Source organism: Caenorhabditis briggsae (genome assembly GCF_000004555.2).
Source record: "Caenorhabditis briggsae complete genome, chrI, whole genome shotgun sequence".
Taxonomy (NCBI): Eukaryota; Metazoa; Nematoda; class Chromadorea; order Rhabditida; family Rhabditidae; genus Caenorhabditis; species Caenorhabditis briggsae.
In genome coordinates, this window is record NC_013489.2 from 8716024 (window position 1) to 8741554 (window position 25531).

General features: G+C 40.9%; 6 protein-coding genes across 6 annotated transcripts; 3 read left to right on the top strand and 3 right to left on the bottom strand.

Moving 5' to 3' along the window:
- Positions 1 to 1089: 1089 nt before the first annotated feature.
- Positions 1090 to 3230, bottom strand: CBG12410 (the record flags this gene model as incomplete). Its single annotated transcript, XM_045238955.1, has 9 exons — positions 1090 to 1294; positions 1342 to 1466; positions 1511 to 1693; positions 1739 to 1845; positions 2296 to 2372; positions 2418 to 2515; positions 2565 to 2777; positions 3014 to 3117; positions 3161 to 3230. 9 exons carry the CDS (start codon positions 3228 to 3230, stop codon positions 1090 to 1092), a joined length of 1182 nt encoding a protein of 393 aa, XP_045094859.1.
- A 3955-nt stretch (positions 3231 to 7185) lies between these two features.
- Positions 7186 to 17510, top strand: Cbr-fasn-1 (the record flags this gene model as incomplete). The annotated part of the gene is made up of 14 exons (XM_045238961.1): positions 7186 to 7320; positions 7623 to 7642; positions 8334 to 8508; positions 8636 to 8718; positions 8769 to 9094; positions 9661 to 10143; positions 10190 to 10697; positions 10744 to 12121; positions 12172 to 12343; positions 12390 to 15786; positions 15844 to 16882; positions 16937 to 17199; positions 17247 to 17367; positions 17415 to 17510. The coding sequence occupies 14 exons, from the start codon at positions 7186 to 7188 to the stop codon at positions 17508 to 17510; spliced, it is 8196 nt and encodes a 2731-aa protein (XP_045094858.1).
- A 567-nt stretch (positions 17511 to 18077) lies between these two features.
- On the bottom strand, positions 18078 to 20098 carry CBG12407 (the record flags this gene model as incomplete). The annotated part of the gene is made up of 10 exons (XM_002639641.2): positions 18078 to 18191; positions 18236 to 18469; positions 18705 to 18778; positions 18842 to 18932; positions 18976 to 19149; positions 19194 to 19439; positions 19488 to 19625; positions 19672 to 19797; positions 19846 to 20016; positions 20063 to 20098. 10 exons carry the CDS (start codon positions 20096 to 20098, stop codon positions 18078 to 18080), a joined length of 1404 nt encoding a protein of 467 aa, XP_002639687.2.
- A 631-nt stretch (positions 20099 to 20729) lies between these two features.
- Positions 20730 to 21033, top strand: CBG25280 (the record flags this gene model as incomplete). Its single annotated transcript, XM_045238973.1, has 3 exons — positions 20730 to 20748; positions 20797 to 20929; positions 20976 to 21033. The coding sequence occupies 3 exons, from the start codon at positions 20730 to 20732 to the stop codon at positions 21031 to 21033; spliced, it is 210 nt and encodes a 69-aa protein (XP_045099289.1).
- A 1260-nt stretch (positions 21034 to 22293) lies between these two features.
- Positions 22294 to 24463, top strand: CBG25279 (the record flags this gene model as incomplete). The annotated part of the gene is made up of 8 exons (XM_045238977.1): positions 22294 to 22369; positions 22468 to 22568; positions 22600 to 22714; positions 22762 to 23018; positions 23063 to 23203; positions 23262 to 23354; positions 23402 to 23516; positions 24420 to 24463. The coding sequence occupies 8 exons, from the start codon at positions 22294 to 22296 to the stop codon at positions 24461 to 24463; spliced, it is 942 nt and encodes a 313-aa protein (XP_045099288.1).
- Positions 24464 to 24972: 509 nt separating this feature from the next.
- Positions 24973 to 25507, bottom strand: Cbr-thoc-3.1 (the record flags this gene model as incomplete). Its single annotated transcript, XM_002639640.2, has 3 exons — positions 24973 to 25221; positions 25269 to 25375; positions 25423 to 25507. 3 exons carry the CDS (start codon positions 25505 to 25507, stop codon positions 24973 to 24975), a joined length of 441 nt encoding a protein of 146 aa, XP_002639686.2.
- Positions 25508 to 25531: the final 24 nt, after the last annotated feature.

The following is a 25531-nucleotide window of genomic DNA, read 5'->3' on the forward strand; positions in this document are numbered from 1 at the left end:
CAAGTAGGAATACGCACTCTCATCGATTGGGTGTGACCCAAGAGCCCATTACCAGCAGCTAACGGGAAATCAGGTTCCTACCAAATCAAACATACGTTATATTTTAAAACTGTTTTAATTCCAGCCAAAGAGCCTTCTGAAACCAGAGAATGTCGATAAATTGTTAGACATCTTCCTATGTACTGTGGATGTTTCTGGAATGAGACGGGCGATGATAGATTTATGTGAAGGGATGTCTTCTAGTAACAATGCGGTCAAAACAAAAGACGACATCGAGATGAAGAAAAAAAATATGGAATCGCTCAAAATCAACCTGAAGATGCAACATTTAAATCCCAGTGTTCTCCCTAGACTGCACATATATTTGGCTCACTTGGCCCCTTTCCTGGAAAATAACAAAACGTGGGGGGGGGGGGGGAGTATCTGAACAAGGCATGGATGCTTTCCACCTCTATCACAATCAACTATTCGTTCAATACGGATCTATCCAAAGTATAAAGCCCTACTTATGGTTCAGCATATTATGAACGTTAACATTATGACTGATAAATTAAAGAATTGGGTGAGAGAGTGATGCCTGGAGTCTCAAAAACCAAACTGTATCAGTTCACGAATAAATTCATATTTTATCAATTTTTTGAGTTTTGTTTTTTTTTATCGATGCACGAGGAAAACGCTTTGAAAATCATTGTACTTTACTATTTTTTGAATTGCAGAATTTCAGAACTTCAGATTTTTCCAAATTTTTTGAAAAACCCAAAAATCTCAGAATCCTAGAATTTCCAAATAGAATCTCAGAATCTCAGAATATCAAAGCTTCGAGATTTCAACATTTTAGAATTTCAAAACTCAGAATCTCAGGATCACAGAATCCAATTTTATACTAATACAAAATTTCGTATGGGTAATCATGCGCCTTTCTTTAAAACATGGTCAATGATATTCTAGGTGTGTTACGAAACATTTTTGAATGAAGGATGTCTTGTTTCAGGTTATATTATTTTCAAATCTCAAAAAAAATATTTGAAAACGTTCCTGAGAAATGTTATTATCTGTACAAATGAAATGAAACCTAAACAATCAAGACAATTATACTTTGCTCATATAATTTCCAACTGCCGCTAAACTTTGCCATCTCATCTTTTCAACCTCTTCGAACTTCTCCATCAGATATTCATCTATTTCAAACTTGGAAACAATCAATGATTGGTCATATTCCCATTTGGAGAAATCACATTTTTCTTGGCTTGGTGTCTTCATAAAAGGAGACCTCCATGTTTGTCGTCCGAGCAAGCTTTAAATTTTTCAAATTGTCAGAATCATAAGAATACAAAATCTTACATATCAGACAACACGCCATGTGCAAATGTTGTCTGATGAGAGTTCTTCAATCCGTTTAGTATAAAATCTCGATTCTGATTCCATTTTGAGTCAGTCAACCAGATTTCTCTGGTCCATGCCGTTCCCTGAAACAAATGTCATTAACTGGAGATAATCCTATTCGACTCACTTTTTTGATAATTCTTAAATTATTTTTGAATTCATGGTTTTCTCCAATAACAGATCGAATGCACGCTTCAAAAGTTAACATAATTTGTTGGTTTCCAGTAGAAAACTCTAAGTTTTCCAAAATTTTCATGCAGTTTCCTGCATCTTCGGTAAACTGTGGATAGAAGGTTTTTTGAAGAAGGATCTGGAAAATCTTAAAATATTATCCCACTGGATGCAGAGCTTTTACATGAAGAGCAGTGTTATCATTGCTCGAAGATGGAATTTTCGTCTCAAATTCTGCGAGTTTCATCAGAAAATCACGAGACCAGACAGTATTCTTAACAACATATGAACCTGAAATATTGAGAGAATTAGCACAATTGAAAAGTATAAACATGGCAGAACAATTGAAAATTTTAAAATAAATTTATCGTTAAACCTGCATCCTCTGACTTTAAGCTTTGAGTCAGTTTTTCTCGGATACTGTCACTGATATAAGAAAGTTGTTAGCTGATAAAATTTTTACCATGATTTCAGAAATGTTTTGTCTGTTGACACATTTTTGATATCTTGCATGTGAGCCAAGGTAAATTAGCTCAAACTTGACAATGTGGGGGTATTTCTATTGAAGGTTTAACGGTACACGCTTTCTTCACAAAAGAGTTTTCGGACATCTTTTGATTAACGTATTTTTGAAAAATTGAAACTTTTGGAAATCTGAAGACATTTAAATCAAAAATATCAATTTAGAGAATCAATGTCAATTTGCTTATTTAAACAATTCTCTTAAAACTTAATACTCACTTGTATCAATTTCCCAGCTTGTAAATTTATCATACATAGTCATATCATATCTGTCATCAATGAATTCTTCCAGCCGTCTGGAAAATGTATATTTTTCTCGAAAAGTAATGAATAAATCTCACATATCATCATTGACAACAGCCATTCCAGGTTCCAAAAGGAATACATATTCACTTTCTCGTAGAAGGTGAGCAACTATACAATGTCGACGGAATATGCTCTGAAATATATAAAATAGAAAACATCTTCAAATTAAAGTTCCAGCTCACATTCTCTTGTTGACAGAAATGTCTGAAATCGGTATCTTCGACAATTTCAAGCCGATATTTTTGGTTTTCACAATAACATCGAATTGAATTAAGAGATGTGTCGTATTCTTTTTCAGCACTTTCAGCATCGTTAACAATTATCAAAACAGTGATATCTAATTTTTTGCTTTTCGCATTTCGTGATAATGAAAACTGATCGGTCAGCTCGACTTTCTGTAAACTTTAGGAATCTATTTTTCAGATTTCATTCCAACCAACTTCTTCTATGCTTTCATAAATTTCCATTTGAGAACAGAGAGATATCACGAAAAATAAAACAATTAGGGATACAATAATAGTGCAGTACCTTCGAATTAATACATTTTTCAAAACTTTCAATGTTTCTAAGAACATAACCGAAAACCAGAAAAATGAAAGAAAACGAAAAGAAACAGTTCAACAGAATAAACCCTTTTTTGAAGCTTCTTCTTTCTCTGCCTATCGAACTCCTGATCCATTTCCTTTTCTCCTCCCCTCTCATGTGTACCGCGGCATTTTTCAATCTGATAATTTTCTGTAAAGAAAGAACGTGTTTTGTTTAATTCACATATGCCAACCTAAAGACGACATTTGAGCTGGTTTTGAATGTAGTTTGGAACACACGGAATATGTTGAAAAGATAGCCATCGATCAGACCTGTCTCTGGAATACTGTGTCTTGGTTTTTTATGGGTTTTTATGTTATATAATGAGAGAATTTCAAATTTTGTTTTGGATGTCTGGCAAGCGCTTCATAAAATTTTCGCCTTTTTCAAAGATTTTCGGTATTTCCGAGTATTCCATCTTAGAATCTTTTTTGATGTGGCTATGGATGGGTCTTGCCGCTACTACTTTGCATGTGTACGGTAGAAATTTTAGAACACTACAATGTATCAGTGTTATACTAAGCTTTCGTAAACTGAGGCATCGCCGCCAACTTCTGGTCGGAGGTTGGTCAGGTTCCGGACAAGGCCTTCAATAAATCCGATCAAACTCTGACAAACTCATTAAAAACTTCCGACCTCGCGATGTAGTATTTCAATTTTTAAATTATGACCAAACTCTGATCATGGTCCGCTATACAGTCGTTTTTGGGCAAGTTCCGACCAGAACCTGATAAATATCCGTCCAAAGACCAAATAACCTTATTCTTTATATTTCGTGCAAAACTGTAAGTTATAGTATTCCAGTTCAAATAAAAAATCAGGCCTATCTGAATCTTGGGAAGCTTCTGGCAAATAATTTGGAGGGTACAACCATTCGGGTGTACAACGGGGTACAAAACCCACAATTCGGGAGGACAAAAATTGAGTTTTTCAGGTATTTTATACTCCTATAAAGGTTTGTAGTGTACCTCAATGACCCCAAAATGTTTGTACTTTCTAAGTTATTGTCGAAACTTCTAATGAATGCTTTAAATAACACACCATTTTGCAGAGTGGATGTACATCTTGTGAGAAAACCCAGCAACTAAAAGTATCAACTTTTAAAACAAAAAGGGCTTTTTCCGCGTTCAGTTGTTCATTTTTAAACTACCTCGACCTGTTCAAAGTTTCTCCAATCACATCTGCTCGGACGTCACCGGCAACTTCTGGTCGAAGGTTGGTCAGGTTCCGGATAATACCGCTACTAAAGCCGACCAAACTCTTACAAACTTTTGACAAATTTCCGACCTAGTCGTATTTCAACTTTCATCTTTCAACCGAAATGTGACCATGGACCGCGATTGGGCCGTTTTTGAACAAATTCCGACCAGAACCTGATAAATATCCGTCTAAAAGTCGAACCCCTCTTCTGATCAGAAGTTACGGAAGCCGTCATCCAAATGGTTTGGTTGTAGTCATGGAATTCAAACTCATTCTATGACAAGTCAATACTGCCCAAAGTTCAAGCTGCTCTTACTTTGGCAATACTCATTCGAAGATAAACAATCTTACAATTTTGAAATTATGAGAATAGTTTTGGGACTGAATTTACTTGAATCAATTTCATGTTTTCTGATTTACCCTTTACAATCCTTCATAGTCCCATTCCAAATTTCGATAAAACCCTAAATACTATATCAAACCAGTCAACCAAAATGGTTCGATTCACATGTACTAGATTTTTCCTTTTCATTTCTCCTTCTAGAAAACTCTTATCGCCCTCCAGAATCTGAATGAAAAAGAAACGAGTTGGAAAGTTTCATAGATTGGAATCTCCATCTATTAACATGTAGGAAACTATATATGTTCAGAATACGAAAAAGAATAAATGATTTTTTGGAATGATGAGAATTCCAAACATCATCAAAAAAACGACGACGACGTCATCAGTCGTTATCAACTGTTTGTTGAATTGTACTGTTGAACAATTCGGAAGGAATAGATCACAATCATTCCATTATTTTGATGACGTCCTATCTTGTAACTTGTCAAACTACAAATTGCAAAAAACATTTCAGTATCATGCCATTGACAGGAAAGAGAAGAAGAAGAAGGTTCAAACTGAATTACTGTAATTGTTTTTGACGGCTCTGTACTATTACTTTCTTCTTTTTTCACTTTTATTCTCTCCCAACCACACCGCTAAAATCAGTAATTTTTTAACCCTTGGGTGGTTTGTCGTATCGGTCAAACCAGGCATTTTTAGTTGATGACAGAAACCAGAATCAACCAAAAACTGATGTAATTACATCTTGTAGGTGGTAGTTTTGATTTAAAAGTTACAGTAAAAAAAACGACGTAGACGTAGCCTTCTTCCTTTTATTTTGTTTCTATTATTCATCTGAAACTTCTTTTTTTTTCAGTTCGGGAGACATCCCACGCAAAACGATTTTCAATCAATTTTGTGCTCTCAGAGTAGATTGAATGGCATACCGCCTACCATTCTTTTGCTCAAATAGATTAAATTCCGATGGTGAATCATTCGATTGTCTTCTCTTTTATTCCCTCTTTTTTACAGTATGAGGAACGCATCAGCCTAAAAATTTGAATTTGATATGCCGAGAATTCCAGATATTTTCAGCAAGGCACCTTTGTGAATAGCAACAGAAAACTTCGAAACGTTATGCTAGATATTTAGAGAGGTATCAAAAAAGAGAGAGCGCATTTGAAAAATTGACTGTTCGAAAGTTGAACGTAGACCTCATTAATTCATATTTGCCGCTGAGAGGCTCCGAATTCTGAAGAGTTTGATTAGGCTGATTGCAGATCAGTCGTAGAATAAAATCCGTAACTTAGGCCTTAGTTAGATCCTCGCCTCAAAGAGTTTTGATGCAAAACATTTAACGTATTTCCTCTGATGGAAGCCTGCGAAAACCGTCCACTTTGAGCTGCATTACCTCGGTTCCTCTGAGAGACAAAATTTTGTCAATTGACAAAACTATTTATCATAATATTACCAATATTATAGCACTTGAGAATTTTTTTATAACTTTCACATGAACTGAGATATAGGAGCTCAAAGTTGCGCAGTTTGGATGGCCTTCTATTAGAGAGTTTACGATAGTTAAAAATTCCAAAACCATTAGTTCTATCTCAAATCTGTACTTTTTCTTGAAGACCTTCGGTTTTGCAAAAGCACAGAAAAAATCAGAAATCAGTGTGAAACTCTCTGTTTGTGATAAAGGTCATGTTGCAAAATCACTGCGATCAGATGCACTTTTTCATGCAAAACCCAGGTTTTTGTACCAGCCAAAGACCAGTGCTAGTAAACGTTATCCCAATCACAAGAAGATATCATTCCATCGCTGGCGACGTACGCCTTGCTTCACAAATTGGGTCACGCTTTGCAGAGTACATCTAAAAGGTTGACACCTTTGTGGCGGAGTGAAAAAGTACTTTGAACGGATTCAGTAACGACGCCTTCTTCTCTCTCCCCATGTTCTTTAAAATGAGCCAGTAGTACTTCTCATTTGGAAATCACGTGAACTGCAAAAACTGCAAACCTAGAGAGATATGGGTCCACGAATGCAACTTTCAACGAACACAAGCGGCGATCGGGAGGAGGGATAATAAGTAGGTTCTGACCTCCTCTCCTCTTGGCTTCGGCCACCGCCGTTTACATCGATGCGATCATGTCCCAAGGTCGCTTCTCTCATTTTATGACTGTGCGCTCTTCTCTCGGATAGGACATTGTCGAAAACCCTGACGATTCGGCCGCCCACTTCTTCCACACATTCATCTAGTCTATTCCGTCACCTCTCACTTGTTTCTTATGTAGCCCCAAAAATGGTTGAAAAACCCCCCGAGAGAGACTTATTTGACGAGTCTTCATTTATTCCGGTACCCCCAACTAGTAGTCAAGTATTCTTCAACTAAACAGCTTTTTTCTGAGTCAGTCGCATCCGTATGACTGGAGAGATTCCATCTGAAACCGACCTCTTCATTGGGTGGAGGCAGAAAACCGGTTGTCCTCTTTTTTGACCTCTATGATGTCACTGAATGAGTTTGTGTTTTTTGTCCATTTCACATCAGCTGGACAATTGGAGAACATCGTTCTCTTCTCTTCTTTCAAAAACTACTGTACCTTGGTTACTGTTTTTCTCAGTATTCTTCTTCTTATTCTCCTTTCTTCCCTTTAAAACGATTCCAAACAAAATTCCAATTTTCAGAGATCGAACGATGGATAACACTGGTGAAGGATCGTCCGATTCTAGTGGAACTTGGGAACGTATTTCTGATAATTCTCAGGTAAGCCTTCTTCCAGAATTTCGTCTCTCTGTGTCTCCAAATCTCTCGACAGTGCTCCTCCGCTCCGCCCACATTGACAGAGCCGCTCTCCTGAAAGGCTTAAAAGACACGGCGGATGGAAAGAATGCGGTCATTCTCAGCAAACTTTGTTCTCCTTCTTTTTCAATCGCTTATCTCCCACAAAACATCTTCTTCTCCGCTCTTTTCCATCCCATTACTCCCTCTCCGCAACTTTTTTCATCTCATACTTTTGCCGAGACGTTGAGGGCTTATCGACAAATGATCAGAGATACAGTACCTTGAGATTAAATCACACAGTTACTTCTTTCTTCTTTTTCTCGTTTTCCTTGACACGGACGACAACTCAGGGACGGGGGCATCATCATCTGCAAAAAGGATCCATCCCTCTCCCTATCGATAATCTTTTCACCTCATCTCGACCTTTCTCCGAGTTCTCCTCTCTCCGTTTTTTCCGTTTGAAATGACACGGGTCTCGACTTTTTGGATCACCCGATTCTATCTTAATGGGCATAGCCGATTTTTCTTGATAACAAAGATGGAAAGAAGGAATCCGGTATTCAGTGTGTATTGTCATCCTTTTCGCAATTCTGGATTTCTCAGATAACTCATATTCATATGATGATTCTAGTCATATGATGATTTTAAAAGGAGGATATATAAGAAGAGGAAAAACTTTAAAAGATGGCAAACAACAAATGGCGCGATGTTCCCAAGGATCATCAGAGACATATGCTCCTGGATTCTTCGTCAAAGGGTCGTCCATGAATCAGATGTTTAGCCAGTTTTCTTTTTTTCCATTTAGATGATCACCAAATTGTTTTTCTGATTCACTCAAAAGTCTAATTGCTCTTTAGCAGTAGGATGTACCACTTCAAGTTTGCACTAGCCTCTGTCTTTTACTGCCACCGTAATCAGAGAATCTTGCATTTAGATTCCACCTCCTCCTACCCACGTCTTCTTCTTCTTTTCTGACATGTCCTAAAATTAGAAAAGGTTGGTTGTCGCGGTGTCGTAGAACCTAATAGGCAAGAAAAAGGATCGGTCGCCATCATCTCGAGACGGTTCTCGTCCCTTCTTCTTTTTTATCTTTTACCATCTCTACCGCGCGCTCGCATCCGCATCGTCTTCGCTTCTCTTCTTCTTCTTTTCTTAAATGTCTTCGTCCGGTCGGCCGACGCCTTCTTATTCTTCTTCTCATTCTTCGTTTACCTCTTCCCTTTGTCGTTTTTCCGAGTACACGCCTCATCCAAGAATGTTTTCTGTATATAGTTAGAGGAGACAATCAATACGTTCCCAACGTTCTTCACCTTCTAAGAACTCCGAATTCCCCAAAAATCACCCCTAAACTGAGTATTTTCAGTCTTCGGACAACATGGAATCAACTAACTGGTGGCAGAAGCAGGACGATATCGTTATCTCGGGAGTCTCGGGCCGATTTCCAAGGTATACCTTGATTTTTAAGATTCCTAAAATTCCAGAAAATTCCTTTTCAGATGCGATAACGTAAAAGAGTTCGGAGATTTGCTTCTTGCCGGAGAAGACTTGGTAACCGAAGACGATCTCAGATGGCCTCCAGGCTTCTATGATCTTCCAAAACGACACGGAAAACTGAAGGAATTGAAGAAATTTGATGCGGGCTTCTTTTCAGTTACACCAAAACAAGCAAATTTCATGGATCCACAAGTTCGGATTCTACTTGAAGCTTCGTGGGAGGCAATGGTTGATGCGGGTATGTTCCTCTCTATCTCTCACTTTATCCCACTCTTCGGGACGGAGACGGAAATCGGAAAACTGTGTCTCTCTCCCGATGTACCTGGCAGTGGTAACCTTGAGACCGTCATGCGCGCGCACTACTGACCCCGTACAAGTAGGATGTTCCACTTTTATGATTTAGACGAATATTGAACAAGTCAAACAATTGAAAAGGGAGAAAAGATAACATGACAGAAATTAGGAATCGGTTAAAGTGCAAATCGCCGGGTTTCGGATTCTGAGATGCGAAGAATAGGGAGAGTTCAAACTGTGATGATAGATGGGTCCAGCATTCAAGGGTATATCGAAAAAGGGTATATCTAGTTCTTAGGGCACATTGGTTCCAAGGGCTCATGGAGTTTTGTGGTACATGTAGACTATTTCGCTTTTTGCTGAAAATCATAGGTCCAAGATCCCATGTACCCTTTAAACCAAATTTTTTCCGAGAACTCGATGTACCTTTTTAGATGTCATCTTGGATTCTGGGCCTAGTAGATGATTAGAACGAAAATATAAATCCGCCAATCAACGGGATGAATTAAAAGAAGAGTCAAATATTCGAAGGGAGCATTTCATCTGAAGCGAAGAAATTCCAACTATTTGATTTCTGAAGCTCTATCCAAAAATTTTCAGGCATAAATCCCATTGATCTCCGCGGATCAAAGACAGGAGTATTCGTCGGATGCTCAGCTTCAGAAACATCCGGAGCGCTCACACAAGACCCCGAATCGGTAACGGGCTACACGTTGACGGGTTGCGTGCGTTCCATGTTCTCAAACCGAATCTCATACACATTCGACTTGCAAGGACCATCGTTCTCGGTGGACACCGCTTGCTCATCTTCACTTTTGGCACTCCAACTTGCCATCGACTCGATCAGACAGGGTCAATGCGACGCCGCTATTGTCGCCGGAGCTCATCTTACATTGACTCCAACTGCAGCTCTCCAATTCTTGAGATTGGGCATGCTCACGGATAAGGGAAGCTGCCGTTCATTCGATGATTCTGGAGACGGTTATTGCCGTACTGAAGGAGTCGCCGCCATCTTCATTCAACGTAAAAAGAAGGCGCAAAGAATTTATGCAACTGTACTTCACGCGAAGTCTAACACTGATGGTTCGTTGGTGTTTTAGTTCAAAACTCAAAACAAGCTCTTTTTTAGGATACAAGGAGCAGGGCATCACCTTCCCATCAGGAGAAAGACAAGCGCAGTTGTTGCAAGAAGTGTATTCTGAGGCTGGAGTTGATCCAAACTCAGTTTACTACGTTGAATCTCACGGAACCGGAACCAAGGTCGGAGATCCACAGGAAGCCAATGCCATCTGCCAAGTTTTCTGCTCCAGCCGTTCCGATTCTCTGTTGATTGGATCAGTTAAATCCAACATGGGACACGCTGAACCAGCATCTGGAGTCATGTCTCTCACCAAGATTCTCCTCTCCATTGAGCGTCAAATGATTCCACCAAATTTGCACTACAACACTCCAAATCAGTACATTCCGGGACTTGTCGACGGGCGTTTGAAGGTTGTCACGGAACCAACACCTCTTCCAGGAGGTATCATTGGTGTTAACTCTTTCGGATTCGGAGGATCCAACACCCACGTCATCTTGAAGGCTGCTGACCATGTTGCTCCAGCCATCACTCAACATCCATTCACAAAGATCGTGACGTAAGTTCACTTCTTGTTTCATAACAACTCAAGTCAATGTTTTCAGATACTGTGGAAGAACTCAAGAGTCGGTTGAGAAGATCTTCGGAGAAATCGAAGCTAACAAGGATGATCTCTATCTTCAATCCTTGTTGGCCAACCAAGCCAATATGCCAGCCAACCTTCTTCCATTCCGTGGATTCATGCTTTTGGATAGAGAGAACAACCAGGCTGCATTGAAGAACATCACCAAGGTTCCAATCACCGAGCCACGTCCAATCTATTTCATCTACTCTGGAATGGGATCTCAATGGCCAGGAATGGCTATCGAGCTCATGAAGATTCCAATGTATGATGAATCTCTTCGCGCTTCCAGCAAGACCCTTGAGGAGTTCGGACTCGATGTCTACGGAATGCTTTGCAATCCAGATCCAGAGCAATATTCGAACAACACTATGAATTGCATGCTCGCCATCACTGCTATCCAAATTGCATTGACTGATACGCTTACTGCTCTCGGAGTCTCTCCAGATGGAATCATCGGACACTCGACCGGAGAAATGGGATGCGGATATGCTGATGGAGGAATCACTCGTGAACAAACCATGAGATTGGCTTATCATCGTGGTACAACCATCATGAAGCACACCGAGATCAAGGGAGCTATGGCTGCTGTCGGTCTCACTTGGGAGGAAGTGAAGGCTCAGGCTCCACCAGGAGTCGTTGCTGCTTGCCACAACGGAGCTGACTCTGTAACCATCTCTGGAGATGCTGAAGGAGTTGCTTCGTTCTGTGCTCAACTCAAGGAGAAGGAGATCTTCGCCAAGGTTGTCGACACTTCCGGAATTCCTTTCCACTCTCCAGCCATGCTTGCTGTCAAGGATGAGATGATTGAGTCTATGAGAACCGCCGTTCCAGAACCAAAGCCAAGATCTTCCAAGTGGATCTCTACTTCCATTCCAGAAGAAGACTGGGAATCTGATTTGGCTGCTACTTGTTCTGCTGAGTACCACGTTCACAACGCCTGCTCTCCAGTCTTGTTCTACGAGGCTCTTCAGAAGATCCCAGCCAACGCCGTCACTATCGAAATGGCTCCACACTCGTTGATGCAAGCCATTCTTCGCCGTTCTCTTCAGAAGACCGTCACCAATGTCGGACTCATGAACAAGCCAAAGTCCGAAAACGACAATGAACTTGAAGGATTCTTGGGATCCCTTGGAAAGATCTACCAAGCTGGTGTCAACATTCAAATTTCGGAGCTCTACCCAGGAGGTCAATACAAGGGAGTTGTTCCAAAGGGAACTCCAATGATTGGTCCAATGTGGCAATGGGATCATTCTCAAGACTGGCAAACCATTGATGGACGTCATATGGTTGCTGGTGGAGGTGGTTCTATTCCAGCATCAGCCACCTACAACATCGATCCATTCGCTGCTGATTCAAAGGTACGTATCATTTTATTAGTGTATGAAGTATTATCCAATCAACTTTTCAGGAGGCTTACCTTCTTGACCATGTCATCGATGGACGTGTTCTTTATCCATTCACTGGACACATGGTTCTCGCCTGGAAAACTTTGTGCAAGCTGAAGAGTTTGGACTTCCAAAAGACTCCAGTTGTCTTTGAGAACATCAATGTCTACTCCGCTACGATTGTCACCAAGCCAAGTAAAAACTCCTAACTATCAATTAATTCTAATTTTCTAATTTACAGTCAAATTGGATGTTGTCCTGACGCCAGGAAACGGATACTTCGAGATCATTTCCGATGAGCAAGTTGCTGCTTCCGGAAGAATCTACGTTCCAGAAGACAACCAACCATTCTACTATGGAAAGTTGGAGGACATTCGCACTTCTGAGATTGCTGACCGTATCGAACTGGACACTGAGGATGCCTACAAGGAGTTCCTTCTCAGAGGGTACGAGTACGGACAGGCTTTCCGTGGAATCTACAAGACTTGCAACTCTGGAGAACGTGGATATTTGTATTGGACCGGAAACTGGGTCACCTTCTTGGACTCCCTCCTCCAAACCGCTCTTCTTGCTGAAAGATCTGACACTCTTCGTCTCCCAACTCGTGTCCGTCATCTCCGTATCGATCCAAACAAGCATTTGGAGCATGTTGTTGAGAGAGATGGAATTCAAGTCGTCGAATTGAGAAACGACCATTCCACCAATGGATGTATTGCTGGAGGAGTTGAGTGCTGTGATCTTAATGCACATTCCGTTGCCAGAAGAATTCAAGTTTCTGGACAACTCTACCACGAGAAGGTGTTCTTCGTTCCACACTTCGATACCAACTGTCTCAAACAGCATAATGAGACGGCTGCTACTCTCAAGGACTACACTTCCGTCATCAAACAAACCCTTTTCAATGGATTCTCCGCTTGGAAGAGTGCTGGACTTTTGAAGAAGTTGAAGAATGGAGCATTGATCGAGAAGGCTCTCCCAGCTCTCAAGTCATCGCTTTCTGATGTCGTGTTGGATGATACGGTTACCCGATTCATGCATGATGGAAAGTGCACTGTCCTTCCACACTTCACCGAGATGTTCAAGATTCAAGACTCTGAAGATTTCGAGGATCAAGTCATCGGAAAACTGAAGAGTGTCCGTGGAATCTTTGAGTTGGATCGTCTCTGGGCTGGAGCTGTTCTCAATGATCGTATCGTCAAGAGTCTTCAAGACATTTGCATCGAAAATTCTGCTGGACATCATGCCAAGATGGCTGCCGTTGACTTGGTTTCCACCGATCAAATCCGTCATTGCATCGAAGCCAACTCATCTCATCCACTTTTGGAAGTTGACTACACGTGCGTCGGAGCTACTGTTGATCATTTGGATGAGAGCACTCTCGAGATCGTTGGAGCAAAGAAGCAGAAGATCGTTCTGGATGAAGCTTTCACTGGACACGGAGAACTCAAGAATATGGACTACGTTCTTTTGGACAAGGTCCTCAACAAGAAGGCCGATCCAATCGCTTTTATCGAAGCATGCAAGAATTTGATCCGTGACGATGGATTCCTCTTGGTTGTTGAAGTCACTGCTCAGTACGAAATCGCTCTTGCCATCGAAGCTCTTCTCGGAACCGATTTGGCTGGAGACGCGAATCGTCAATACGGTCAATTCTTCACTCACGAGCAACTTCTCAAGATGTTCGAGACCACTGGATTCAAGATCTGCAACTACCAATCCGATCCAGCTCTCATGACAACCACATATGCTGTCCGTCGCATTGCTTCAGTTCCACGTGATCCAGCATTCATCGATGTCGATGACATTAAGGAGTTCTCTTGGATCGAGCCACTCCAGAAGACCGTCGAAGAGAGATTGAACGAGCCTGATGCCAAGACCATCTGGCTTGTCAGTAACAAGTGTCGCAACAATGGAATCGTCGGACTTGCTCTTTGCTTCGTCGAAGAGAATCTGAAGTCAAACAGATTCCGTTCCGCTTTTGACATGTCTGCTACCAAGGCTATCCGTGATGGACCACCAGTCTGGAACATCGGAGACGAGGAGACCAAGAAGATTATTGATCTGGATATGCATGCTAACGACTATATGGATGGACAATGGGGATCAATGCGTCACATCGTTGTCAAGGATGAGGATGCTCACGTCTACAAGGACTGCGAGCATGCTTTCATCAACACCCTCACCCGTGGAGATGTCTCTTCCCTCACCTGGTTCGAGTCTCCAAACCAATACTTCGACTCGATGGCCAAGACCAAGTCATCTCAAGAGCTGTGCTCTGTCTACTATGCTCCAATCAACTTCCGTGACATCATGTTGGCCTACGGACGTCTTCCACCAGATGCCATCCCAGGAAACTTTGCTGATCGTGAATGCCTCCTCGGAATGGAGTTCTCTGGACGTCTCAAGGATGGAACTCGTCTGATGGGAATTCTTCCAGCTCAGGCTCTTGCCACAACTGTCATGGTTGACAGAGACTACGCTTGGGAGGTTCCAAGTGACTGGACTCTTGCTGAAGCTTCAACTGTTCCAGTTGTTTACACTACTGCTTACTATGCTTTGGTTAGACGTGGAATGATGAAGAAGGGAGACAAAGTTCTTATCCACGGAGGTGCTGGAGGAGTCGGACAAGCTGCTATTGCTATCGCTTTGGCTGCTGGATGTGAAGTCTTCACTACTGTCGGATCCACCGAGAAGAGAGAGTTCTTGAAGAAGCTGTTCCCACAACTCAAGGAGCATCATTTCGCCAACTCTCGTTCCGCTGACTTCGAACTCCACATCCGTCAACACACCAAGGGACGTGGAGTTAACATCGTTCTCAACTCTCTTGCCAACGAAATGCTCCAAGCTTCTCTCAGATGTTTGGCACGCCACGGACGCTTCCTTGAAATCGGAAAGGTCGACTTGTCCCAGAACTCGTCCCTCGGAATGGCTAAGCTCCTTGACAACGTCTCTGTCCACGGAATCCTTCTCGATTCGATCATGGACCCAACTGTTGGAGATTTGGAAGAATGGAAGGAGATCGCTAGACTTTTGGAGCAAGGAATCAAGAGCGGAGTTGTCAAGCCACTCCATTCTCATTCCTTCCCAGCTGACAAGGCTGAGGAGGCTTTCCGTTTCATGTCTGCCGGAAAGCACATCGGAAAGGTCATCATGGAGATTCGACAAGAAGAGACTACAAAGGTCTGCCCACCATCAAGAATCTCCGTTCGTGCCATCTGCCGTACACTCTGCCATCCACAACACACCTACCTGATCACCGGAGGACTCGGAGGATTCGGACTCGAGTTGGCTCAATGGCTTATCAACCGTGGAGCTCGCAAGCTTGTGCTCACTTCAAGAACAGGAATCCGTACTGGATACCAAGCGAGATGTGTTCACTTCTGGAGACGAACTGGAGTTTCCATTCTTGTATCGACTTTGAACATTGCCAAGAAGTCGGATGCTGTTGAGCTTGTCAAGCAATGTACCGCAATGGGACCAGTGGGAGGAGTCTTCCATTTGGCTATGGTTCTCCGTGATTGTTTGTTCGAGAACCAGAACATTCAAAACTTCAAGGATGCTGCCGAAGCCAAGTACTACGGAACCATCAACTTGGATTATGCCACTCGTGAAGACACTGTCAAGGAGCATCTCAAGTGGTAAGTTTAATTTTTGAGCCAATTAAAAAAAGTGTTATTTCATAAATTTATTTTCAGGTTTGTCGTTTTCTCTTCCATCACTTCTGGCCGTGGAAATGCTGGTCAGACCAACTACGGATGGTCCAACTCTTGCATGGAGAGAATGATTGACCAACGTCGTGCTGATGGATTTCCAGGAATCGCCATTCAATGGGGAGCCATTGGAGACGTCGGAGTCATTCTGGAGAACATGGGAGACAACAACACCGTCGTCGGAGGAACTCTTCCACAAAGAATGCCATCTTGCTTGTCTTCCCTTGATAACTTCTTGTCCTGGAACCATCCAATCGTGTCTTCCTACATCAAGGCTGATATGGGAGCCAAGAAGAGTGCTGGTGGCGGAAACTTGATGCAAACCATCGCTCACATTCTCGGAGTCAACGACATCTCTCAATTGAATCCTGATGCCAATCTCGGAGATTTGGGACTCGATTCTTTGATGGGAGTGGAGATCAAGCAGGCTCTCGAGAGAGACTACGACATTGTTCTTTCCATGAAGGACATCCGTACTCTTACCCTCAACAAGCTTCAACAACTCGCTGAGCAAGGAGGAACTGGTGGAACTGCTCTCCAAGTCAACGAATTGGAGATGAAGAAGGACGGAGAACGTGATGCTGAGTTGAACACTGTCGAGATGCTCGAGAAGCAAATGAACCAACTGTTCAAGATGAGAGTCGACGTTAATGACTTGGACCCACAAGATGTTATCGTCAAGGCTAACAAGGCTGAAGAAGGACCAATCACTTTCTTCGTCCACTCGATCGAAGGAATTGCTACTCCATTGAAAAAGGTCATGTCCAAGTGCGAGTTCCCAGTTTACTGCTTCCAAGCCACCAAGAACGTTCCTCAAACTTCCATTGAGGATGTTGCCAAGTACTACATCCGTGAAATGAAGAAGGTTCAGCCAACCGGACCATACAGACTCGTCGGATACTCCTACGGAGCCTGCATTGGATTCGAGATGGCTTGCATGCTTCAACAATCTGACGGACAAGACGCTGTTGAGAAGTTGGTCCTTCTCGACGGATCCCATCTTTACATGCAGACCTACCGTAACGTTAGTTTCTTTTTCGAGTAGTAAAGAAGAAAATTCCAACAATTTATATTACAGGTCTACCGTATGGCCTTCGGAGTTACTGGAGACACCCTTGTCAACAATCCACTCTTCGAATCTGAGATCATGTGTGCCATGACTCTCCGTTTCGCCAATGTGGACTACAAGAAGTTCCGTGTTGAGCTTCTTCAACAACCAGGATTCAAGGCTCGTGTGCAAAAGGTCGTGGACACTGTCATGACAACTGGACTCTTCAAGTCCCCAGAGACTGTTGCATTCGCTTGCATGGCAATGCACTCCAAGTTCCTCATGGCTGACAAGTAAGTTTCAAGAATTTCTAGTACATTCTGCATATCTGAAATTTCAGGTACAAGCCAGAGAGAAAGTTCCGAGGACACATCACACTGATCAGAGCTGAGCAAGGAGCCGCCCGTGAGGAGGACGTTGGAAGAGATTATGGAATCAGCCAGGTTTCGGATGATTCTGATGTAAGATAAAAGATCGAAAATTAAAATTCTGAACATTTGATTTCCAGGTTCATGTCGTCGAAGGAGATCACGATACTTTCGTTCAAGGAAAGTCATCTGCCAAGACTGTCAGCATCATCAACTCCCTCATCTTGAACAACTAATTCATCCACCACCATAACCTCTTCCCTCTTCTCTTTCCAATGTTTTAATTTTTGGCTTTATCTATTTTTGGACTTTCAAGCTGTTAACCTTTTTAACTTTTCCCTTTTTCCATGCCTCCCACGTGTCACCAATCTTGCTCGTTGCTCAAAAACTCTCTCTCTAGTGTGCTGTTGTTTTATGTTTTCTGTCAATGGTTAGTTAGTTTTGAAAATGAATTTCTAGGACTGCCCAACCTAGCTATTCACCCTTCACTCTATCTCTTCATTTGATTAGAAAACCCCTCTCTTCTTTCTCGATCTGTTTTGTACTTTTTGCACTTCCTCTTCACAGGTCTCTTTCTCTCTCCCCAGTGCCATGCCGTTACGGTTAAGTAGGTTACTGATTCTTTCCCCCTCTCCAACTTTCTTCTTTTTTTTCCTTTTTTTAAATGTTTTTCAAAAACTTTATTTTCTCGCGGAACCGTATTCTCTATTGTTTTTTCTTTAATTTTTTGTTGTGTTCTCAATGGCTCTGTTCTTATTTCAAATTTCTATTTTTATCGAGCTAAATAAATGAATTAAAAATAATCAGGGCAAAGAACTATAACAGATTACTCGACAATCCGGATCTTCGTTCTTTGGACGTTTCGGTGGCTCCAGATCGTTCATCAACATTTGAAGTTCCGCTTTTTGGGTTGAGAACTGAAAGAAATATTTTGAGAAGGATATAAACCTGAATAAATTACCCGTTGTCCTGCAGCTTCGATGCATTCAATGATGTTGAGATCCTGATACAACTTGTACTGCCATGTGTTCTCTCTGAGCAACTCGGCAGCAGTTGTAGCTGCCTTCTCTCTCAATCGGATATCGTTCCACTCCAGAAGTGCGGGTAAATGATGCGTGACTCCGAGAGTGACGAGAAGTGTTCGTTGAAATTGGTCAGCAGTTGCCAGAAGATTACCAACAATCCATAACGATTCCTAAAAAACGGAAATGTTACGAAAGGTTACCGTATCTCCTCTAATAGAAGCCCACCCAAACTTTTAACCTTGAGCTCAGTTATCTAGATTGCTAAGAAAGACATCAAAATTTGTCAACTGATGAATTATTCATCATTATATTACAAATACATTGTCAGTTGACAAATTTCATACATCTTCTACAGTAATCGAGATAATTGGGCTCAAAGTTAAAAGTTTAGAGAGATAGAAACACCTTTCTCATTCGTTCCTCTTTTGAGTTGATTCCAGCTAACAGCCACGAGTAGAAATGCTCTGGCTTTTCCAAAACTAGAAAAAAAAATCAAAAATTTATGTTGATCTGAAAAATGGTCTCTTGATCTCAGAACTCACCGAAATCCACATGACGCGGAGAACCAGCAACAATATTCGAGACGATCCATGCAGCTTCACTATTAAACTCAGCACACGACATAGCAATGTTCTAAAAGTCAAAATAGTAGCAATCGAGGATTTAGAATATTTACCATGACAGTTCTGAAGTGGGGGTATTCTAGAAGTTGATCGGTTTGAGCGTCATTCCCCACAACAATATTTCCAAGTAGACGGAGAGCCGCAGTATGACATGGTTTCTCGTTTTCATCCAGGAAAAGCATGAGAACATGTTCGATGAGAAGCGGTTGTGATAGAAGCATATCAATCTGGAAGAATATCAGATTTTGCTGAAAACAGGTTTCAATCTAACCCTAGTAGTATCATGTGTACTGTCCACCAAATTAGCCATAGTCCACAAAATCATTGGACCACATTTCATTTTCTGAACTTTCTCTGTATCCAAAAGTATGTTGGAAAAACCGCGAATCAAAGAGCGGGCAACAGGAGAGGTCATCGTTGCTCTTCCACCAGAAAGAATATTATTGATGCACCAAATCAGATGACGATATTCAGTTTCATCGAGTAATTGTGGAGTTTGCAACAGTTTTGAAAGAGCCTAAAAGAGATTCCTGCATTATGTAATTAATCAGAAGGGAAATTATACTTTCAGAAGTTTCGGTTTCCGACACATCATTTTACAGGATGGACAATCTGCAGCGATGTTTGCCAGTGCCCAAATGGTTTGATTCAAAAGACGATGGTTGGCAGAACGAACGAGTTGTGTGAGTGTGTCGATGACGTTCTGAAAAGAGGGACCTCTGCGAAAACTGTCACCCTAAAAAGTATACCGATTGAACGAAGAGATGAGTAACTTCTTGATTAATACAGCACATATTTGTGATAATCCACACTGCGTTCACCTCTCCATCGATATCTAGAATGTGACTACGGAGTGCATTCAAAACCCCATTTTTCTGAAACTCTGTTATTTTCTTCTAATCCGGAGAATATTTGTAGCTTACAATTCTCGAATAATACTGTTCTTTGATCATAACACTCGAAGTATCCTGCCCGCTTGCAAACGTTTTCCGGAAGAAATGAAGAGCAGTTGATAACTGAATACGACAAGAAGATTCTAGCATTGCAACAAACATTGAGGAATCAAAGTTAATTTTTGTATCAGGATTTTGTGTCTGTTAAAACAAGAAGGGTTTTTCATCACATTTTAGATTGTCTCACCGCCTCATTTTTCACTTTCTTAGAAGATTTGACCATGTTTTTAATTTTGGGAGGTAATTGGGAGGGTCCCAGCAATGCCTGGCTTCTAGTGTCGATTGCTGTCCACGTATTGGCTTTCAATCCACCTGATTCCACATATCTGACTCTTCAATGAGAAAAAAAATGTCTTCAAGATTTTTAGGATGGCAGAAGTGAACAGAAATCAAGTCTTGACCTCGTCCAATGAGGTTGAAAAATTGAAAAAGTAAAGAAATCTAAAGAGAAAGATGATGTAAAAGTAAGTGGAAGAGAAACGCAGGTGGCCGTGGCTGAAGGTCCAAAAACGACAGCTACCGTAACCCAAAAATATATTTATTTTCTGGATTTGTTTTCTCGATTGTCGCTCGTTTTCGGTAAGTTTTTCACAATGAAAATATTATTTTTTTTTCGACTTCTTTTGAAGAAAACAAACAAAAAACTCGACTGATCTTCCTCCCGACGAAGAACTAGTCAAAAACGAGAAAATAAATCCGGAAAATAAGTATTTTCAGGTTACGGTAGCTGTCGTTATGGGACTTTCGGCCGCGGCCACTTCTCTTCCACATCTCTAATTTTTGTAACAGAATAATAAAAATGGAAAGAAAGACGAAGAGAAACATTCTAAACAATCGAGTTCATGCAATAAGAAATGGTGGAAGATATTATGGGTTAGACCGAAAGTTCTGGCTCTCATAAAAATTATGTTTTTTTTACAGAATCGTTCATATATTCCAGTTTTCATTCTGATATTCATTTGTTTTGTTTTCAACACTGCCTATATAAATCGAGACAAATACGATGGAAAACGAATTTATCAAGAAAACTTCTTCAACTTGACTTTCTTCAAAAGTAGTTAGTTTCCCTTTTTTTCAAAAAGTGTTTTTCTCGATTTCAGACAAACAAAACGCGCCATGTGGATTGATTACTGCCAAATTCGGGTTCCACTGGAGTGAAAATCTTCAGCATATCTTCAGAATAATATTGTCTTTGGTTTCAGATCAATCGTGCTTTCGGTTTCATCGTCGATATAGCTTTGGATGCAATCTAACTGAATGTGGAGATCCATCTGAAATATCATGCAGTTCCAATGAACCTGGATGGATTTTCAAAGAAATTTTGACTACGGGGTGAGCAATGAGATATGAATCAAATCGCAAAAAAGACGACTTAGATGCTCGTCGTCTACTATCCAAATTACCCTGATTAACTTGTTATAAGAATGGAGTACACTCGATATTCCAAGACTCTATGGGTAGTTGCCGTGTAGTTGTAATCAATGGAAAACGCGGAATTGCTTCTTGCGGACTAATTGATTTCAACGACAATTCCGATACATGGTATAAGAAGATGTGAGTACTGTAGTTATTATTTTGAGCTTGGATAGTCTTGTCAAATACATATTCCAGAGACGAATATTCCATTTTTGATTCTTGACCAAGATATCTTGCAAGATGTTTGTACTTGGTGTTGGCACTTCAAAAATTCAGAGGAACTGTTATTAAACGATTTTTTGTTCAATAATCTTTTTTGTAATTATGTATTCTTTAGCTCATAACTTGTTTCACTAGAAAACAATTGTCTGAAAAAATTTGTTTCAGCCTGGACAAAGTTATGAGACCTTTTGAAATCAATTGATCCAGAACTGTGTGCCCCTTAATCTCTAAATCACTGAGCCCCTTGGCTTTGTATCAGTTGTGCCATTGCTGCCATTTAGAGTGTTTACGGTATACTCAACATACCGTGGTGGAGAAACGGCGGATAAACGCCATTTGTCCGAACGGAAGTGTGCTAAACACCGCGCGACCGGGATAGCAGAGTGTCGCTCAGCAAACTAAAACGGAGAAACGGCGAGGAACTGAGAAGTTTAGAGAAACGGCGGACACATTTTATGTCCGCAGTGTCTCCAAACGATAAGCGCTGTTTTTCGCCACGGTTTGCTGCGAGTTGTTTTTCACTCAAATTCGGTTTTTCGTTGGAGAAGTAAATATTCAAAGAACATATATCAAATCAGCTTTATTCTTATTGAATAAAATACAAAATATCTGATAATGCCGAAAAGAAAGTACGAATCATGTTAACAGAATTCTGTTATACAGAAATATATATCGTATGTTACAGACGGACTAGTAAACACGATTAATTTCCCTACATGGACGAGTAATTCTCCAGCGAAGAAAGGAGTCAATGTTGCAAAGCGAGTTGAAGATGAAAAAATGCGAATGGGAAGGCAAACCATGAGGAGAGCTGATCACGTTGAGTACACTGATTACGAAGATGAAAAAGAAAAAGGTAGATCTTCAATTTTTAGTCAGAGAGGTTAATAATGAGTGGACCGAGCCTCTGCTTTTCATGTAAATAAACCAACAAGTGGCTCGATCACTTTGCAGCAGCTCCAATTCGTCAACAGCGTTCCGTCCACCCACAACAACCACACCGATGGGCCCGTTCTCCGACTACGTCTACATCAACCAGAGTCGCGAGTTTTATAGTTTTATGCAGGGGCTATCGTGTCTTGACAGGTTTCTATAATGTTCAAATCGGATGTACCGATGTTTTTTCAAATCAAGTTGCACTTCATCGCAATGAAATTGATTACATCACTATTTAGGATTGACGAAACTGCGCCAATGCTCAGTAATGTTTCCACCTTGTTTTCATTTCACCTATAATTTTTTTTCCAGACAATTTGCTGAATTGTATCAATGAAAGTGTGATCGACATAGGAAAATGTGGATTAGTGATTCTGAAGTACAAACAGAGTGGTAGATTTGACGAAAAAATTTACAACGTATTGAAAATGCAGCCTTCAGTGAGGCACAATAACAATTTCCAGGAATCGGCTAAATCGTTGTCTGCTTTTGAACTGCATACTCTCTCCGATGGAACATGTCTTGGGAATCTCTCGTCACAAGTGTTTCATTACGGTCAGATATTTTATGTAAGTCGTCAGAACAGTAACACTTTTCATAATTTACTGTTCAGATGAAAATTCTCCAGCTTCGCCAGAACCGTTCCGCAACGCGTTCCACAGCTGTAAAAACTCCTAAAGCTCCTGCCTCGTTATCCGCTTCACCTAACTTCGTTCACGTCACCAGAGTTTTCACAGGAACATATCCATTCAAAGTGAGAAGTCTTCTTGTTGCTCAGAATCCGAACTTCAAATGCATTTCATCTATTTCAGATCCAAGAAGTTGTGTCAACACAAGAAATAGGATCTATTCCTGCTGATCCGCGACGTGCGATTTCTTTGCTGATTAAACATGTGCTTTCACAGGTTTACCGATTTTTATGATTAATGACCTAATTTCCATCAGTTTGCAGATCTTTGACGGTGAAAAGGTTCATCAAAAATTCGCCATACGTTCCCATCATGGAAGAAACAAGAAAAATGACGACCTACAAGACTTACCAAGAGATGTTCTATGTTTTATTAAAGGTTAGTTCAAAGATTCTATTGCCAATAACCATTTGGGCAATTACTCTTTGACTACACCACTCTTTGACTACACCTGCTCTTTGACTCCAGATTCTCTTTGACTACAATGTCTCTTTGACTACATTTGTCTCTTTGACAACAAAGTCTCTTTGACTACACTTTTTCGTTTTATAGTTCTTTTTGTGTAGTCAAAGAGATAAATGTAGTCAAAGAGGCTTTGTAGTCAAAGAGAATGTGGAGTCAAAGAGTAGGTGTAGTCAAAGAGTGGTGTAGTCAAAGAGTCATTGCCTAACATTTGTCCTAGAATTTTGCCTGAGTGCGTTTGGTTATCCGCCGAAGTCTCAGTACGCCCACTTCAGTTACGATGACCTTGAAAGAGAAAACGCTGCGTTACCAGCTTATGTACTAATCATAAGTAACCTTTTCAGTTTGTCAGCGGAGTTAGGAAACACTAGAGAGGAGAGGATGTCCAATTTTCCTCGATTCCAACGAGACGTCCAAAATTTCATTATGGTCGTAATCGAGAAAATCTAGCGACTAATGTTAGTTTTTTAACGTTCTGAAAGCATCTATCAAGTTGAATTTTTGTCCATACCAAAACGAAAACGTATCAACTTTTTTCGAATAGTTCTGTCTTATTTCTCAAAAGGCGCCTTTGTCTTTGAAATCAAACATTTCGTTATAGGCATGATCTAAAACCCACTTCCCTTCGTACAGTTGATGGCGAGACGTCTATCATAGTTTGTCCACGACTCGGTTAGTTCTTTAACATAAATATATTTATTCATCTCTTTTATCTTGAGACTTATAAAAACCGAAGAAGAAAGCACGTCAAAGAACCCGAGCCGGTGGAATTCGTCGACTTTCAACAGACGGACGGCACCCAAATGGGACAATTTTCAGAACAGTTCGGACTTTCACCCGTTAATTTTGAGCATGTTTTTTAAATCCACTTTCTTGTAACCTCTTCGTCTTTTACTGTTACTGCTGACCATTTTTCATTGATTCCATGCAATAAAATTTGTTTTTTTTTTTTAATTTTTGTTCTCTTTGAATTGGAATAAAGCTTTTAAAATTTAGATGAAGATTTTTTGTATTCAAATATTTTAAAATAGAATTAATTTAAAAATGTCGTGAGATATCAAACAGTACTGTGCCCGAAAGTTTTGACAAATGCCGACTCTCTGTTGTCCATCCCATCTGATGCTGTATAGGCCAAAAGGAGAGAGTTCGGATGCCATGCAACTGAATAAGTTTCACCCGTATGCTTGATTTCGTAGCATCTGGATCCGTCTGGTACGTAGGCAATATCAATGGAGTGATCTTCAGAGCCAGATGCTAGTAGTTGACCATTACATGAAAACGAAACTGTCCTGATCCCGTAGTCGTGTCTGAAAGTTATGCTTGCAATCACAGTTTTTATTATCGACTCACCTTGGAATGACTTTCTCACAAATCAGTTCATCAAGGTCCCATACTGAACACGATGCATCGGATGCTCCAACAGCAAGTTTTTGTCCGTCTTTGGAAATCGAAAGAGCCAAGCAGTCAACTTGATGTGAATGTGCTGGATTACGGTAGCTGGTTCTAGAGCGCCGCCGACGAATTTCAGAACTTCGACTCTTCCTCCTGATTCGGCCACAAAAACATGGTTAGAGAGGGGGTGGAAGATCACTTCATGAGAGAATACCTTCATGTCGTGTGTCTGTAAACTATAGCGGTTTTTGACGAAACCGGCCTATAAAATCTTACATTAACTACTTTATAGTTCCTGACATCTACTGTATTGACACGATTATCCTTATCCAGAAAAATCAAGTATTCATCGCAGGGTGACCAAGATACGAAGAAGTTTCCAACTGGAACAGATAGTTTCTTCGTTAATTGTATTCATTTAGATATTCACCTTTATTCGTAATTCGATGAGTTGGCTTGCTCTGTCTAGCATCCCAGATACAAACATTACGATCGGAACTTGCAGAAGCGAACATGTTAGGCTGCTTTTCACTGCATGC